General features: G+C 23.7%; 2 protein-coding genes across 2 annotated transcripts; one reads left to right on the top strand and one right to left on the bottom strand.

Moving 5' to 3' along the window:
* The first annotated feature begins 375 nt into the window (after positions 1 to 375).
* LOC135139839 (nuclear pore complex protein Nup85-like) lies at positions 376 to 11,435 on the top strand. Its single transcript, XM_064070186.1, has 17 exons — positions 376 to 487; positions 877 to 929; positions 3,081 to 3,176; positions 3,300 to 3,403; positions 3,527 to 3,646; positions 4,859 to 4,967; positions 6,250 to 6,305; positions 6,984 to 7,079; positions 7,162 to 7,231; positions 7,768 to 7,909; positions 8,263 to 8,329; positions 9,190 to 9,295; positions 9,354 to 9,442; positions 9,493 to 9,570; positions 10,724 to 10,772; positions 10,985 to 11,045; positions 11,302 to 11,435. The coding sequence occupies exons 4-17, from the start codon at positions 3,348 to 3,350 to the stop codon at positions 11,433 to 11,435; spliced, it is 1,233 nt and encodes a 410-aa protein (XP_063926256.1). The 5' UTR covers positions 376 to 487; positions 877 to 929; positions 3,081 to 3,176; positions 3,300 to 3,347.
* Positions 11,436 to 13,202: 1,767 nt separating this feature from the next.
* Positions 13,203 to 15,350, bottom strand: LOC135139853 (actin-related protein 2/3 complex subunit 5-like). Its single transcript, XM_064070201.1, has 5 exons — positions 15,240 to 15,350; positions 15,051 to 15,181; positions 14,950 to 15,001; positions 14,624 to 14,754; positions 13,203 to 13,268 (listed from the first exon to the last, which is right to left on the bottom strand). Exons 1-5 carry the CDS (start codon positions 15,322 to 15,324, stop codon positions 13,203 to 13,205), a joined length of 465 nt encoding a protein of 154 aa, XP_063926271.1. The 5' UTR covers positions 15,325 to 15,350.
* Positions 15,351 to 17,436: the final 2,086 nt, after the last annotated feature.

The raw sequence follows: 17,436 nt of genomic DNA, 5'->3' as shown, positions 1-17,436 counted from the left end.
AGAAAGCTCTTCTCCTTCTGCCTCAACTTCTGGTTTCTTAAAAAATCTTTTATTTTTATTCATTTTTTTTAAAATTTTTTTGTTTCAGAATTATTTCAAGAGTATCAATTCCTCACTTCTTCAGTTATTAGACAACTTTACCAGCACTTTCATATTTCTTTTATTGCCTTTAAAGAAAACTTTCATCTTTATAATGGTTAAATAAATTTTTTTTTAAAGAATGTAATGATAATAAAAAAAATCTTTAGAAAATTCTTTTTCGAGAATGAAATTTATATCTGAAACTAGTTCAAGGCAATTTTTGAATTCCTTTTTTTTTTTTTTTTTTACTAAATTATATATTATTAATTTTTTTTATTAAGATATTTTTCTTTTTTATGTTTTGCCTGCCAAAAACTTGAAAAAGATTCCACAGAGTTTCAAATTTTTTTTTCTTTGTCAAAAATTTGGTACCTTTGCGAACAATTATTCACAATTCCTCCAGCAGGTTTTAAAAAACTTTATTCTAACTTTTTTTATTATATTAAAACTTAAAAATATATAATTTGAGATGGTTAACACATAAATTTTAAGGAAATTGTAATATTTATTACAAAAAGTTACGGTTTACTTAATTTTTCATTTCAATTTAATTTATAATTTTTTTTAAATTTATTTGTTATTTTTCTTTAAGTTTTTAGTAATTTATTAATTCTAAATTTAAACGCCAATTGAAATTTTTTAAAAAGTTATTTTCTAATTTAATTTTATTTGTTTCCAGGCATTTAAAATATAATTTAATTTTTTATTTTTTATCTTTTTTTGCTATAATAATATTATATTATCATTTTAAATAATAAGCTTTTTTTATAATAATACTAAAATTGGTTTCTGTAGGGGCACGTGCCGGGCCCCATCTTGCTAAATGGCTGGAGGTTTGTTTTTCTGAGGTGGGTCTTTCTTACTTTTTATTAGAAATTTCTTTTTTTTTTCTATTAAAATTTCTTTTATACTAATAAAATTTATGAATTTCTACTAAACTTTTAAAAATTTTTACTTTTTTTAAAAAATTAAGTAGAAAAATATTTGTGGCACCAGATTTCCTTGCAAAAAAAATTGTCAATATTTTTAGTAGTAAGTTAGTATTGAACTTTTTTTAAGTTAATTTTAATTTTTTGCTATTAAGCTTTAGAAAAATATTTTAAAAATTTAATTAAGTAATATATTTTTTGTAATTAATATTTTAGTAAAAATTCCATTGTAACACGAGATTTTTTCTTTATTTTTTTTTTGATGCTTATTTTGTACTGAAAGTTTATAGTTTCTTACCAAATTTTATTTTGAAAAATTTTAAATTATTTTATTGTTTGATTTTTCGGAAGAAAATTAATTTTTAAAACTAAATCTTTTTTTTTTTGGACTATTGGAATTTATAAGGTCTCTAACAATTTTAAAGTTGAATTTTTTTCTGTACTTAAATTTTTAGAAGTAAATTTTAAAAATTTGATTTTTTTTCTTTTTGGTATTTATAGCCCTTATAAATTTTTTAGTGTAAATTTGTAGATTTTTTTTTGTAATTAAAAATATATTATTAACTCTTTTTTTAATATCAATTTAATACTGTTAAAGTTTTGCAAAAATTTAAGTAATTCATTTTACTTAATATTTATTAGTAAATTCGTTGACGAAATTCTCATTTCCTTCTTTTAATAAATTTATTTATACCAAAAATTGTTCTATAAGAGTTGCTGAATTTTTAAAATTTTATAAATTTTTAATTTTGGAATTTTTTTTCAGTAGGAAATCTATGAAACACGATTTTCCTGCAAAATTTAACTCTAATTTTTTTGCAATAAATTTTGTTGTACACGATCTTTAAAAAGGCCAATAAAGGGCTCTTGATAGTCAATACTGTATCTCTTTTTTTATTTAGTTATTTTGAAATTTTTTTTTCTGGGTAATTTAAATTATAATTTATTTAATTTTAACTTCAGAGTAAATTACAAATAATTTATAAATACTTTTTTTATATTTAAAAATTAGTTTCAAAGTTATTTAAAATATTTTATTTTACTATGACGATCGTTTTTTAAGATTATTTTAGTCCAATATGAGTTAAGTGAAGTACAGAATATAAGTTCAGAAGTAAATTTTATTTTAAAAAAATCAAAATTTTTTTGTGCATATTAAAAAAATTTATTTATTATATTTTTATATAAACTCTTCTCAATTTTTTATTTTTTTTATAACTTTTTCTTAATAAAATTGAAAAATAGTTTTACATTTTATATATATTCCTAAAACTTTTTACTTTTTTTTTAATATTTATAAGTTTTTTTATATTGAATTTATTATTTTATATAACTTTTTATTGCTTATAAACAATTTTTTTCTCCTTTTTTTTTATTTTTTTTAAAATTTAAATTTTTTTAAAAAAGAAAAAAAAATGATTAAATATTTTAAATATTTTATATTAATATTTATATTTACCATTTTTTCAATAAAAATTAAAAATTAGTTATACATTTTATAATAAAAAATTTTAAATATATTTTTATTGTTACTTTTTTTATATTTATATTTTTTTTTTTTAATTTTATATATTTTTTATAACTTTTTATTATATAATTTTTTTTACTTTAAAATTTTTTTTTAGTATATTTTTATTTTTGCTTTACTTTAATATTTATAATTATTTTTTATAACTTATTATTATATAATTTTTTTTATCTTTTTTAAAAAAAACTTTTTTTATTATATAAATTTTTTATAACTTTTTTATTGTTTGTATGAAGTTTTACTTTTTTTTTTTTTAGAAAACTATAAAAATTTTTTTTTTATTTTTATATTTACTTTTTTTATAATTATTAAAAAAATTTTTATTTTTAATTTTATTATTTTGTTTAAACTTTTTCCTATTATATTTTTATATTTACTTTTCTTTAAATTTTTTTATACCATTTTTATTATTTATATTTATATTTTCTTTTTCTCACTTTTTCTCAACTTTTTTTTTTATATTATAAAATTATTAATTTATAATTTCCATTATTTATTATGAATTTATAAAAGTTTTTTATTATCAATTTCTAATGAAAAAGGAGGAAAAAGAGAAGGATTTGCTAACGCGGTTTAAATTGTTGACTTTGCGAGGCGCTAAAAGAGAAGCATTAAAATTACTGAACAAAGAACGATTGGTCACGTGACATCCACTTTCCCGTTCCTACATATCACGTGTCACTCGTGTGTTCAAAGAGCACTTGTTGCTTAAATGTGCACTTCACACTCTATAACGATTTTTCTTTTCTTTGGTGGCGCAGACTTTTGATGCTTCCCAACACGAAATTATTTGCGAACTTTTTAGTGAAATGCCTGAATGGTTTACTGATTGGTCAAAAAGAGTTGATTTTGCTCACTACGAAAAGTAAATTTATATATATTTTATAAATAATATTTACTTTCAGTAAAAACATTGAAATTTATTTCGTTTTTTTTATTTTAAAATTTGATTATTTATCAATTAAATACGATATTATTTATAATGAAGATGGAAGGAGCGATGCTATTCTGAACTTTTACGAGCGGGCGAGCAGGAAAGTTATTATGTTTCGGTGTTGAAGATTCTGAGCGGAGATGAACTCGAAATAAAAAGAAATTCTCTCCATTGGTACTTTGCTTGGCTGAGATTATTGTTGTTTTCTATATATGGAATGTTTTTTATCCAATGAAAGCTTTACTTGATTTTTTTAGCTTTGGTACATTCGATTGGCTCATTTTCTATATGTAGAAAATTTTTTTGTGATTTAAGTTTTATAATTAAATAACTTTATGTTTTGTTTTGTTTGATTGCCTGTTGCCTTCTATATATGGAATGTTCAGTGCCAAATATGGTTTATACTCTGGATCATTCTAAATTTCAATATAATTAAAAATATTTTTGCATTGGTGCGTACATTTGATTGGCTGAAGTTTTTCTTTATCTAAAGTTATTGGTCAATGAATAATGTTAAATATGATGAATATGAATTAAAAAAAATTTCGTTGATATATCCGATTGACTTATATAATTTTTGTCTTTTTTCTATTGTGAACTTTTTTTTGACTAATGGATAATTTTTAATTCGTTAAAAAATTCCATTAGTAAATTTGATTGGATTAAATAATTTTTTTTTCTATATATGAAAAGTCTTTTAATTAATTCGAATTTAAGAAAAATGGTAATTTTCAGCTTAACATAAAAAACTTTGCACCAATACAATTGGCTTATATAATGTTGGATTCTGATATATAAAAACTTCCTACCCAATAAAAGTTTGCAGTATAGTAAATACATTTTATATTAATATATTTGATTGGCTGAAATAAATGTTGGTTTTTTATTTATGGAAACTTCATTGGTAATAAAAATGAAAAACTTTTGCATTGGAATATTTATTTGGTTATGATATTGTTTATTTTTTTAATTATGAAAGCCTTTTGGGGGCAATGACCATTAACATTATGAATAATTTTTGGCGGTTTTATTAAAATTGCTAACAAATAGCTTTAAACATATTATATATATACTTTTTTTTATAAAATAATGATAAGAAAGTTATTAACTTTCAAGGGTAAGAAATTCATAATTAAAATAGCTTAATAATAGTGTTGGCGCGAAAATATTTTATTGTAAACTATTGAAATTTTTTTTTTAAATTTGCTTGGCCTATACGAATGTAGGGGTGGTTGGGCTAAGCATAAATAATAATAGTAAATTTAATTTTAATTGGATTACCAATCTAATTAAATCTTTTTATTCGAATTTTATTATCGAATAATGATAGTTTAATTTTTTAACTTATATTATAAATCTTTTTATTATAATAATTGCTTTTTTTAGGTATTACATGATTGTTGGGGACTTATGTTATGTGGATTGTACTGTAAAGTTCACCGAATTGGATCAATTCGTCCCTCGCTGGCAGGCAGATGCATCCGATTCGCTGAATGTACACCGTTCACCGCCCATCGCGTTTACTTATTACAAAAAGTTTATGGGGGAATTTTTTTTATCATTAAATTTTGTGCAATCAATACTTCCCCCCATTTTTGAGTATATATTAAAAATTTATAATACCCTCCCGAAAGCTAAGAAATTCTACCCATATAATTTTTTAAGCTCCAGTAAAGCTGTTTTTCTTCTTGATAAATAAACGTTGTACTTTTAAGGAAACCTATTAGTAAAATATATTTTTCATATTCATTAAAGCCACTTTCTACTAAAAAACGTTTAGTGAGGTATTCTTTTATAACCAATACAATTACTTTAAAAACATTCAATTTTTTTATCAGTTAATTTTGTGCAATTAAATAATGCGCGCCAATTCTTCATCTTTTTTTTCTTTTTTTTTATTAACTCTTTATATCCCCCAAAATATATTATTTTTTCTACCAATTAAGTTGTTTTTATGTATCCAATGACTGTAATGTTATTTTTATTATAAAGAAAAACTATAAAAAAATTAATTTTATCTTTTTATTTTAATAAGAATTTATCTACAAAAAGTATAACTGTAAAACTTTCGGCGAATTATTATATATAAACTCAAAAATTGTATTAAATTTGGTGTTTGTTTATGTAAATTGCATCATTATTTTATAATTGGCACGAATAGCGCAGAGGTAATTAAGTTGTAATTAATAATAAGAAAATATATTTTAAAAAAGTTATTAAAAATTATTATAATCACACAAACTTATATAAAAAATATAAAAAATAATAGTATTTGTAAATAAAATAATGAAATCTTATTAATAATAATACTTAAAAATAATTATAATAAAATAAAATAAAATAATAATTATAATAAAATTTATAAATTGTAACTAAATTATATTGAATTACAACAATTAAATAAATAGTTAAAAGCAAGTAAATAATAAATAATTTACAATTAATAATAACAAAATAAAGAATTACAGGCAAATAAATAACAATAACGAAACCTATAAGTAGTAAATTTATCATAATTTATAATAATATTAAGATAAACCTCTTTTAATTAATAAAAAATTAATATAATAACGCAATTTATTTAAACTATAAAAAATGGTAATAAGTAAATAAATTATTATAAATAATAGTAATAATACTTGTAACTAAAAAATAATATAATCTTAATAGTAATAATACTCAAAAATAATAAATAACTAATAGAAAATAAAATAATAATTATAATAATAACATTTAAGGATAGTATTAAATAAAAAAAATTAAAATATTAATTATAGACTTTTGATTTTCTTGTGACTGCTGCGCTAAAAAACGAGCCTTTTGAAGTTTTGAGGTTTTTATTTATATTTTATTATTATTATTATTCTACTTTCATTCATTTTTTTTTAGAAAATCATTATTTCTTTGTTGATTTTTTAATATAAAAAAGTTTTTTATTTTTTTGATCTATTTTTAAAGTTTTTATTTTGAATATTAAGTTTTAATAATTCTATTATCAAATATTTTTTTATTCAAAGGGATCGAAACACGTGGTTTACTTTTTCTTTCACTATTTTTTTTGCTGATTTTTTTTAAAGTTATTAATATATTGTTTATTGTTTCATTTACTTTAATTTTTATTAATATTATAATTATTATGGTTTCATCAATGAATTTTACTATCCAATGATATTACAAAGGTACGGGACCACATGAGCCAATATTTTTTTCTAATTTTATTTGTTTTGTAAATTTTAATATTATCGATTTTTGATAATATCTCAAGTGTATGAAACCACGTGACTTTCTATTCTCATTATTTCATAGTTTCATAATTTTAATGTTATAATTATCCATTAAGATAATTTCAAACTTATGGACCACGTGGCTCACTATTTTTTTTAGTATATTTCAGTTAATAAATTTTATTTATTTCGAAATCCAATGAGATTATTACAAGTGTATAGAACACGCGTTTTTTGATTTTTCATTTTTTTATTTATAAATTTTTACGACTTTGTTATCCAATAAGATTATGCCAAGAGTATGGGAACACGTGGTTTACTGCACATTTATTCGATCTGATTATTACTAGTGGCCATTCTTCCGTAGTTGCGGAGGGAAAAGCGTAACTTTTTTATTATGATTATTACATCTGTATATTTTAGTATCTAAAAATATTGAGTAATTTCTTTTTATTATTTTTAAAGCCTTCGAGAAGATTTACTAGTGGCTTATGCTAACGTACTTCTCCGCGATAATAGTTATGGCATGTGGCAGGTTTTTTTAAAAAATGCATAAATATAATAATATATTTTTAATAATGAGAGTAGTGGAAAATAAGAAATTCATTAATTTTTTAGCTAATATTTATAATTTAATATATAATATATTAATATTTTGATGAAAGTACTTCAAAACATTAACTTCTATTTTTATTTTTAAATTCATTAAAAATATTTTATATATTTTAAAAATAAGAACTTCACTAATTTTATAGTTAAATTTATTTATAAAAGATAATATATAAATATGATGAAAGTAGTTAAAAAATAAGCTCTTCACTAATTTTATTGTCAATTTTTTTTAAAATATATAAAAATAATATTTAATGAAAGTAATAAGAATAAGTAATTCACTAATTTTGTGGCATAATTTATTATTAAAAAAATATATTATTTATGAAAGTAGTAAAAAAATTAAGTAATCCCCTAGTTTTAAAGCAAAAGTTTGTCAAAATTTTTAATGAATGTAAAAAAATATAAGAGAATAACGCTTTTGGAAAGCATATTAATATACCGAACCAAATAACTAAGATTGGCGCCGATTATCTGAAATATTGCGGTGAAAAAGGAAAAGTGGAGTTTCGAAACCACGTGGACGCGCTGGCGCAATCGCATCAGCTCAAAGTCAGGAAAGTTTTGGAACTTTGCTTGTACTTTGGGCTCGTCGAGAAGTGTTGCTATTCGTGCCTTTTCTCTATTTTTATTTCTTATATAAAATTTTTGTTTTCGGATTTGCTGGGGTAGAGTGTCTTATTTTTTAATTGTAACTTTTTTTCTTATAATTTATATTTATTTCTCGAATAATCCAAATAATTATTAACTTTTATACATTTCATAGCATTTTAGCATAAACTTTTGTTGTTCGTGCCTTTTTACTTATTATTTGCTGTTCCAATGTTTGTTCCTGTTTTTAGTGAAAATAACTTTTTAACTGAAATTATTACTTCCTTATTGTATAATTTCGATTATTAACAACTTTTATGTAAATTTCATAATTTTTTATGAATATTTTTTATTATTGTGAAGATAATGCCATTTGTCTTTTCCACGGAAATACCGCATTAAAGAATAATCACTTTTGCTCTGCTTTGAGGTTTTCTATTCATTTTTATTAAAATTTATATATTATTTTAAATTTTTTTATATTTATATATATTATTTATTTTTGTATTTCTAATATATTATATATATTTTGTATATTTCATATTTTTTATATTAATAATTCTAAATATTATTTTAATTCTATTGATGTTTATATATTTTATATTTATTTTTTTATATTAACATATATTATAATTATTTTTTTAATATATTTGTTTATAGTTTTAAAATATTAATTATATTTTCTTAATATTTTATATATAATTATATATTTCACAGTTTTTTTATATATATTTTCTTATCTTTTCTAAATATTTATATAGTTTTATTTATTTATTTATATATTTTTATATTACTAAATACCTTTTTTATTTATATATTTTTTATATTATATTATATTTATTTATACTTCATTTATATTTTTATAATGTATTTTTTTATATTTTTATATTTATAGATTTTATATTTATTTTTCTTTATATAAATTTATACTTAATATATTTTATGAAATTTTCTATATATTGTTATTATTTATAATTTAATTATATATATAAATTTATTTTTTCTTACGGTTTATTTTTATATTTTATATATTTATATATACTTTATATTTCTTTATAGTTTTCTTATTTATTGTATATATATTTTATATTTAAAGTTTTTTTATATTTTTTTTTATAGTTTATATATTTATATTTTTTTTATTATTTCTTATATATTTATATTTATTTTTAATATTTTCCTTTATATATTTATATATTTTATGCTTATTGATATATTTTTAAAATTTTTACTTATTTTTATTTAACTTATATAATTTTAAGTTTTTTTATATAAATTTATTATGTTTAGGTGGTTCTGGAAAGGCCACTGGCAAGACCATGTCGTTAAAGTTATTGATCAACTTATGGACGAATCCGATAAGAGCTTTGAAGCAGCCAATCGCATCCATGGAATGGTCAATAACCACATGTTTGCTCAGAAATTATATTTTAAAATGCATCTTTTATTACTAGTTTGCTGTGTTGAGCGAAAAAGACTTTCGTTGTTTTCCTCGCTTAAAAATTTTGGAGCATTATTGCGCCTTAAATATGATTCTTTATGAGTAAAACTTTTATTTATTAATTTTTTTTTGCTACTGGCGTATTTCACTAGTGAAGCTTTTCGGGATCAAGAAAATCTGAAAAAGGCAGTTATGCATATTTTGGTTATAATAAAAGCACGTGAAGGAAGGTGCTATTATAATTTATTATAAATAATATTTTGGATTTACGCCTTTTTTAGTGAAAAAGTTTTTATAAAAATTATTACGATTGGTTTATTTCTCATTAAAATAATATAAATTTTCGTAAAATAAAATGTTATCGGTTCATATATTTTTTACATTTATAAAGTAAATATAACAATTTTTCGTTATTATTATTATTATTCGGTTTTGGGTTTACGCCTTATTAGTGAAAAAGTTTTACTAGTATTATTTTTAATGGTTTATTTTTGTAATGGAAATATTTAAAAAGTTTTACACTTATTCAATTATTTAATTTATACAATTTTTTTAGTGAAAAAGTATTTACAAGGATTATTATGATTTGTGTTCATTTATTTATTTATAAAATCTTAATGTTTACAAAATACAAACTTTTTAAAAAATATAATTTAAAAGTTCTGTAAGCCCTTTTTAGGAAAAAAGTTTCTACAGGAATTATTTTTATTGGTTCATTTACTTTATAAAAATATATAAATTTTCTTTTTGAAGTAAAATTTATAAAAATTTTGCATTATAAATTTGTACATTTTTTTAATGAAGAGTTTATAAAAATTGTATTTTATTGGTTCATTAATATTACAAAAATATTAAAAAATTTTTAGTGAAAAAAAGTTTTAACAAGATTAATTTTTATTGGTTCACTTCGTAATATGATAATTTAAATTATATTTTAAAATTATGCTTTTATTCTTGTTTTTAATTTATTCAATTTTTTTAGTGAAAAAGTTTTTAAAAATTATTTTTATTGGTTCATTAACTTCATAAAAAATTTTTAATAATCTAATGTAGTAATTTACAAGAAAATTTTCATTTACTATTATAATATTTTCAATTTATACAACTTTTTTAGTGAATAAAGTTTTTACTGGAACTATTTTTATTGGTTCATTTCTTAAAAAAATATAAATTTTCTAATGAAGTTATTTATATAAGAATTTTTGTCTTTTAAACTTATACAATTTTTTTAGTGAAATTTTTACAAGGGTTATCATGTTGGTTCGTTTTCTTATTAATAAACTGTAAACGTTTTTAATATAAAAAATTATAAAGTAAAATATATAAAATTCTTTCTTATTATTCATTACTATTATTATATTACTATTTATTTCACTGTTAAAGGGCCAAATATGGCAAAGTTATCTTAGAAAAACTTTGGGAACTTTTTGAAGTAATAAATATTTCATTATTTTATTATTATTATTATTATCATCATTATTAATATTAATATTAATATTATTATCATTATTATTTTTATTATGCGAGTTTATTAAAAGGGCATCTTTTGCATAAAGCGAACCAATTTTATTTTGGGTTCATTTTAGCCACCTTGGAATCCTGACTTTGAAGCCATTTTTGATATTTATTAATTATTTTTCTAAGATATGCCGCCAACGAAACGCGTTAGTGTTTACTATGGAGGACTGCTGCCAACTTTTGCAGGGTAAAGAAAAATAATATACAAAGAATATTAATAAATAAAAAATATTTATAATCCAATAATAATATAATAGAAATATAAAGTAATAATAATAACAATAATATATATAATATTATTAATTATAATAAAATAATAATACACAAACTTTTATTTTGTAAAGAAAGTACTTTTCATGGGAATTTAAATTTTTTTTAATAAATTTACATTATAAAAATAAGTATAATACACTTTTTTAAAAAAATATAATCTTTTCTCTAAGGACTCCATGAACTTGAGTCGAACTGCGTGGACTTGCTCTATCGGAAACAGCACGTGACTGAGTCCTCTGGGTCGGATGTTCGCCTCTCCCAAATCCGACGCAGGATAAATTGGGCACTCTCCTGTATCTATTGACCATTCTTTGTAGCTATATAATTTATTTGACTGCTCTAAGAATAAATGGTATCACATTAACTGTTTACATTTAAAATTCTTGTAATTAAACTAAATGGGCCCCATAAGTCATTTAACATTCTTTGGTATCCAAATGAGGTTAAAAGGGGCCAAAAAATTATTTGCTCCTGTTTAAAAGTTTATAATTGCTCTCGCCTCCTATTTTTTTGGCTGTTATAAGTAAAAATGGTGTCAGTAAATCCGTGCAATTTAATTAAATAGGCCCGTTAAAGTCGATTTTTTCCTTGTTTGGTGTCTAAATGTGTTAAAAGGATCAATTAAAAAAATTGGTGACTCGCTTTGTATTTAGCTGCTTATAAGAATAAATGGTGTCTAATAAATTTGGACTATAAATTCTTGCAGTTAAACTAAATGGGCCCGTTGAGCCATTTTTACAATCTTTGGTACCCATTTGTGATCAAAAGGATCCAATAAATAGTGGATAATCCGCCGTAGCTCTGCACAGCTTGTTAAGTACTAGCGGGAAAAAACGAGCAAAAAAATGCAATAAACTCGCAGTTGCACTTTTTTCCCATTACGAAATGACTATAAATTTAAAATTTATAAAAAAAATTTAGTGTAGTGGAATATTTTTTTAAGCCTATTATAAAAAAATTTTAGTTACAGTTTTAAATTTGACGTTTTTTTAAAAGAAAGGGAATTTTGTAAAGAGGACGCCCTATGGACAATTCCATAGTTTTGGCGCTTTTATCAGAGTCGTGCAACTTTTCAGTTTTTATTTAGTCCTTATGCCACCTGTTTTACAATTTGTTTGCAGGCGTTAATTTCATATATACAAAATTTTGTTTTAAATTTGAACGCTTTAACTACTAAAGCGATATAATTGTCCGTCTAAGGATTGATTAGTTCATTCGATGCAAGTAACAGTGAGCCCCATGACAGGAAAACAAAAATTTTAAAAGAGAGAAATAAGCTAGGAAGTTAACCGTAAGCTATAGTACAAAATTTAGCTAAATTCAGAAAAAACTTATAAAATCTAAATAAGATGAGAGCTACTCTAGAGAGTGTATTATTATATAAAAATTATAAAAAATTAGCTTAGCAGTTTTGACAGGTCAATTTTTTTTTTTCTCTTTATTTTTAGTAAAAGTTTTACTTTTTATTAGACTAGAGTGGGATTGTTCAATTACCATGATTTTTACGAAGCTTAGTATGTAAGTATTCGCATCGGAGTAAAAAGTCATTTGAAAAGTTAATAGAAGAAAAAGGTCACGAAAAATGAACTAAGGACAAGATTTGCTTAGCTGCAATAACTAACCTGGTTGTCAAAGCACTCCCGAAAAAAAAAGATACTGAATTGCTTTCTGAATTTAGGCTTCAAGCAGAAATTTTAATAGTTAAGCTCAAGAAGTATTACTAAATGTATAATAGTTCTAAATTAGGAAACGCGCTAAACTGGTATCAGAGCTTCAGTTAAAAAAAACTAATTTTTTTTTTAAACAGACGCCTACTAATAAAGATTTATTATAATTATGAAAGTCGAGGTTAAAAGCGGTAACTTCGTTTTTTCACTGTTTTTATTATTTAAAATAATAATTATTTATATAGAATGAGATATAAAGAATTGATTTCACTAATTAACGATTTATAATATAAAAGTCGAAGTTAAACACAGCGACTTCGATTTTAACTGTTAATTAAAAGTTTTCTAAGTGATATTTATTTGATGATTTCACTAACGATTTTATTGTATTATAAAAGTCTAATTTAAACGCAGTGACTTCGATCTGTCAACACCCGCATGATGGCCCCTTCACCGCCGGCATCCACAAGCTATAATTAAATCAAACAAATGATAAAATTAAAAAAAAAAAAATTAAAATTAAAATTTCGATTTTTATAATTAACATTTACAAAATTTAATTTATTTAAATTTTCATTTCTATAATTAATAATTACAAATTTTATATAATATAATCGTTTTTGTTTACTATTATTATTTTTTGATTATTTTTAATATTTACGTATAATTTTTAATTAATATATTTTAAATTACTTTTAGTTTTTTTGCTAAAATATATTTATAAATTATTTAAAATTAGTACAAAATTTCAGTGTAATTAATTTTTTTTAAAAAATACATTTTTATTTTTTGGGCTCGCGCGTATCAATATATATATAATACTAGCTAGTAACACCCTTACCAACAGTGTCTCTTCTATACTAGGCCCAATATAGCATAGGAACAAGCACTACGGATTTTAGCGTCGAGCCAACCGGAACCGAATGCAACCCAAGGATCAAAGACCCTAAAGAGTCACACCAGCCCACAGCTGGCCCGAAGCCAACCATAATGCTGCTACTATACTAGACTATACCTAGTATAGAAACCAGCACTGCTGGGTTTTGCAGCCAAACTGACAATTAGCTAAGCCAACAGTCAGTCAAGGAGGTTCAACAGTAGCCTATACTATTGCTAGTATTACTACCGTTAGACGCAACCGTCTATAGTCGATAGCCGAAGCCTGGACTAGACTGCAACGTGCTGCGACGAAGCCGCCTGCTCCAACCGCAGTATAATTTTATAAAACTTTAATTTTTACAAAATTATAATTAATTTGCCATAATACTTACGGTTAAGTTTTAGTAATAAAACTTACGACACAAATTACTAAAAAATAATTTTTTTTTAATGTTACTCTAATTTTTAGTAAAGTGAGAAGACTTATTCATTACAACTGCTGAGTAAAAAAGTGATCGATTAACATTAATAAATAAAAAATAATAAATTATTAATTTAAAAAAAATAATTCAAAATATGAAGATCAAAAGAATATATTATACATAATTCAGAAAAAATAGTTATTTTTATTACTAACTAAATATAAATCTTTAATAAATTTTTTTATTGCGCCTATAATAAAGATTCACGCTAGTTTCTACTAAACCATATAAAATTTATAATTTTTTTTAAAAAATATATAGTAACGCATAATAGCGGACTTAAAATTTCTATATATTTAAAAATATCTAATAAGTTTAAAAAAAAAAAATTTAAGAAAATTACTTATTGGGAATTATAATTAAAATTTAAACTAATATATTAAGAATTAAACTTTGAAAGTACTAAACTATAGAAAAATTAAAAAATTAAAAAATCTAAATTTTTTTAAAAAAAATAAGCATACGGCTTTATGCCATGTTAGTAGAATAGCGCTGCAGCTCGCAGCAAAATCGGGAAATTCCATTCCTTTGAAGACGTACTTTAAGCAAATATCAATATCTGCGGAAGACAAACTTGCAGCTAATTTGTTAATCTCTAAATTTTTTTAAAATAATTAGTTTAACCCAAAAAGTTAATTTTTTGAAGTAAACAATTAAATTTATTATTATAATTAGTAGGAATACAGGTATATAAAAATGCTTTGAAAGTTTTATAATGTGCAATTATAACATATTTTTAAATAAAAAAATTATTAATTAAATTATGCTTCCAAGAAGAAACATGATAGACCAGTATTCTTCATAGAACTTAAAATTTCAACGACTAGTTTAACCATTTCATCCTATAAAAAGAATTAGTTGTAATAAAGTTAATATTTAAAACCAAGAGACTTTCGTCTTCCGATCTGCTGAGTAAAGCGGGTTTTTTAAGCAAAACTTTAAAGCTTCGGGAGCATTAGAGATGTTTAATAATCTACGAACTTCAGATTTTCTGGTATTAAACTCTCCCGATAAGTCTTGTGCTAAATAAAAGTTACCCAGCTAAAATCCTGAAATAAAATAAATTTATTGATAACATACTCCCTTCTTCTAGAACAAAACGATCTTTATCGTAAGCATCGACATCCACTTGCCGATGAGTGTTACTTCTGCTACTTTTGGACATGGTTTAGCTAAATAAAAAGAACAAGGCAAAGGGGGGAAGACCCGAGGCGACTAACCTTTTTAGCTAAAAATGGTTAATAGCATTTATAAAGATAGTATTGTACTATTAGTCTAAATATTAGAGTGGATAGTTGACAATCCGTTAGATAAGTATTAATGTAGTGAGTACATTAAAATGAGAACATATATTTTTGTTAAAAATATATGTAATATATTGATTTAAAAAGTTAGAAAAAAGCGTTTAGGAAATAATTTTTTTTTATAAGTTCTTTAAGTTTCAGAAATTGGTCAGCAGGAAGCATGTTAGTCTGAAAACAGTCTACTAGGATTCAGCCAAAAATAGCATTTTTAAGATATATAGTTCATAAATAAAGCAGAGATGGCATTCAAGTGTATGTAATCGTATAACTTAATATTAGGTTTTTTAACGTACTATTGTCCTATATACTATTTAAAGATTGATAGATAAAAAAACGTTTAGTGTAATATAAAAAATATTTCTTTTTATAATTTATAAAGACTTTGATTGTTTAGATGCTTTTGTGACACCTCAGTATATGCTTATTTAAGGAGCTTATAAAAAATAAACTTAGTAAACTCTCTGAGATGTAACACTATGCCTTTTAAAGGTTAGTTATTAAAAATTATAATCCCAGCTATAATATTTATGGTGTATCTTAAAAGTATATTTTATATGTACGTTGTAGAAGATCAACACAGTTGATTAAGACTATCAGCAGTCTTCATTATGTATATATACGCTATTTTATAAATATGTTACTAATGCAAGAATGGTGAAGAACAAAGTGTTAGGCGGTTATGTGTTTCTTCTGCTTGGCCAATTAGAGGCCGAATTGGTAAATTAAGATCTACCTTTTCCCAGTCACTAAAAACCATTAATTTTATGGCGTTTTATTAATGAAGCCCCTCAGCTGTGTATGTAGAGAACTTTCACTGCCGGCATTCCGCTTGGAAAAGCCTGGTTTAAATGTTTTAACGGCGCGGCCTGTGAGTAGCAGGGTTACAGTACCTAATTCCGCACGAAGGAAGGGGACATCGGACGTGCTGGATATATCAACGTTTTAAAATTAAAAGTTTATCTACTGGTGGAAAATGAAATTCTTATCGAAGTTAGAATAGTCCAACCTGCCCGTCCTGCTTGAGCTGGGTAACGGAAAGGAGACGTTGAAGGCTTTTAATAAGACCTTTACAAATTGAAATTTATCCTTGAGGCCTTTGAGGCGACCATTTAACATCTTCGACGCTATTGAAAACACCCGCCTACCCGAGTGTGAAGGTGCTGCGGACTTGGAGTGCTTAGTTGCTTTAACTCTCTATTGACGAACTCCGTCCTTATTTGCGAGCGTTGACGCCTTCACTCGGTTAACTACGGTGACACAACGCTCTGATGGCAAATCAGAGCTTAATCAACTTCACCGGGTGCATTAGGGAAGAGCTGTTAGTAAATCACAACCTTCAGACAAAGCTTAGCTACGTTCTATAAATGGCTACATATCTTTCTAATAAATATATATATAAATTGGGAGCCTTTACCAACATTCTTTTCCACCAGTCGACGATGTAGACGAAGCAACACTTTTTGCTGATCATCTCACTGCTCAGTAGGTGTCTCTGCTTCTATACTTGCTGATGAAATGCGGTTTGAGTCGAACTTCCCCGCTGATGCCAAGAGCAGCTTGAGCAAAACCACCACAGCCAATATGTGAGGAGTTATTGAAGCTTTAGTAAGGTTGGAAGACCCAACACCGAGGACATAGCCAACGTATTGTTGATGCAAATGCCGGTAGTGACAATGGATCGTTTATTCTGTCTCCTCAATTTGCCCGGGACCCCCGGCTTGCCTTCCGTTGTGATACTCCCTTAGACGCTGCGATCAGCTTCTAAACCGAATAATTACCGACTTATCTGTCCTTGATCGGCAATTAGCAAGGTAGCTGGAGCTGCCAAATTGTTACTAAAAGAGTTTGGCATTCAATGACTCAAGAGCTCCTCCGCCTTATAACATGACGACTCGTGCCTCTAATTTAAAAAAACAACAGGCGCCGGTTTTATTGGCGTCGAAAAAGCGTTCAACCGAGTTTGGCACAAGGAT

This window comes from Zophobas morio, unplaced genomic scaffold (genome assembly GCF_036711695.1).
Source record: "Zophobas morio isolate AGI-343-1 ecotype UQ-CSIRO unplaced genomic scaffold, CSIRO_AGI_Zmor_V1 ptg000036l, whole genome shotgun sequence".
Taxonomy (NCBI): Eukaryota; Metazoa; Arthropoda; class Insecta; order Coleoptera; family Tenebrionidae; genus Zophobas; species Zophobas morio.
The sequence above is the reverse complement of the archived record's forward strand: the minus strand, read 5'-3'. Positions and strand labels throughout refer to the sequence as shown.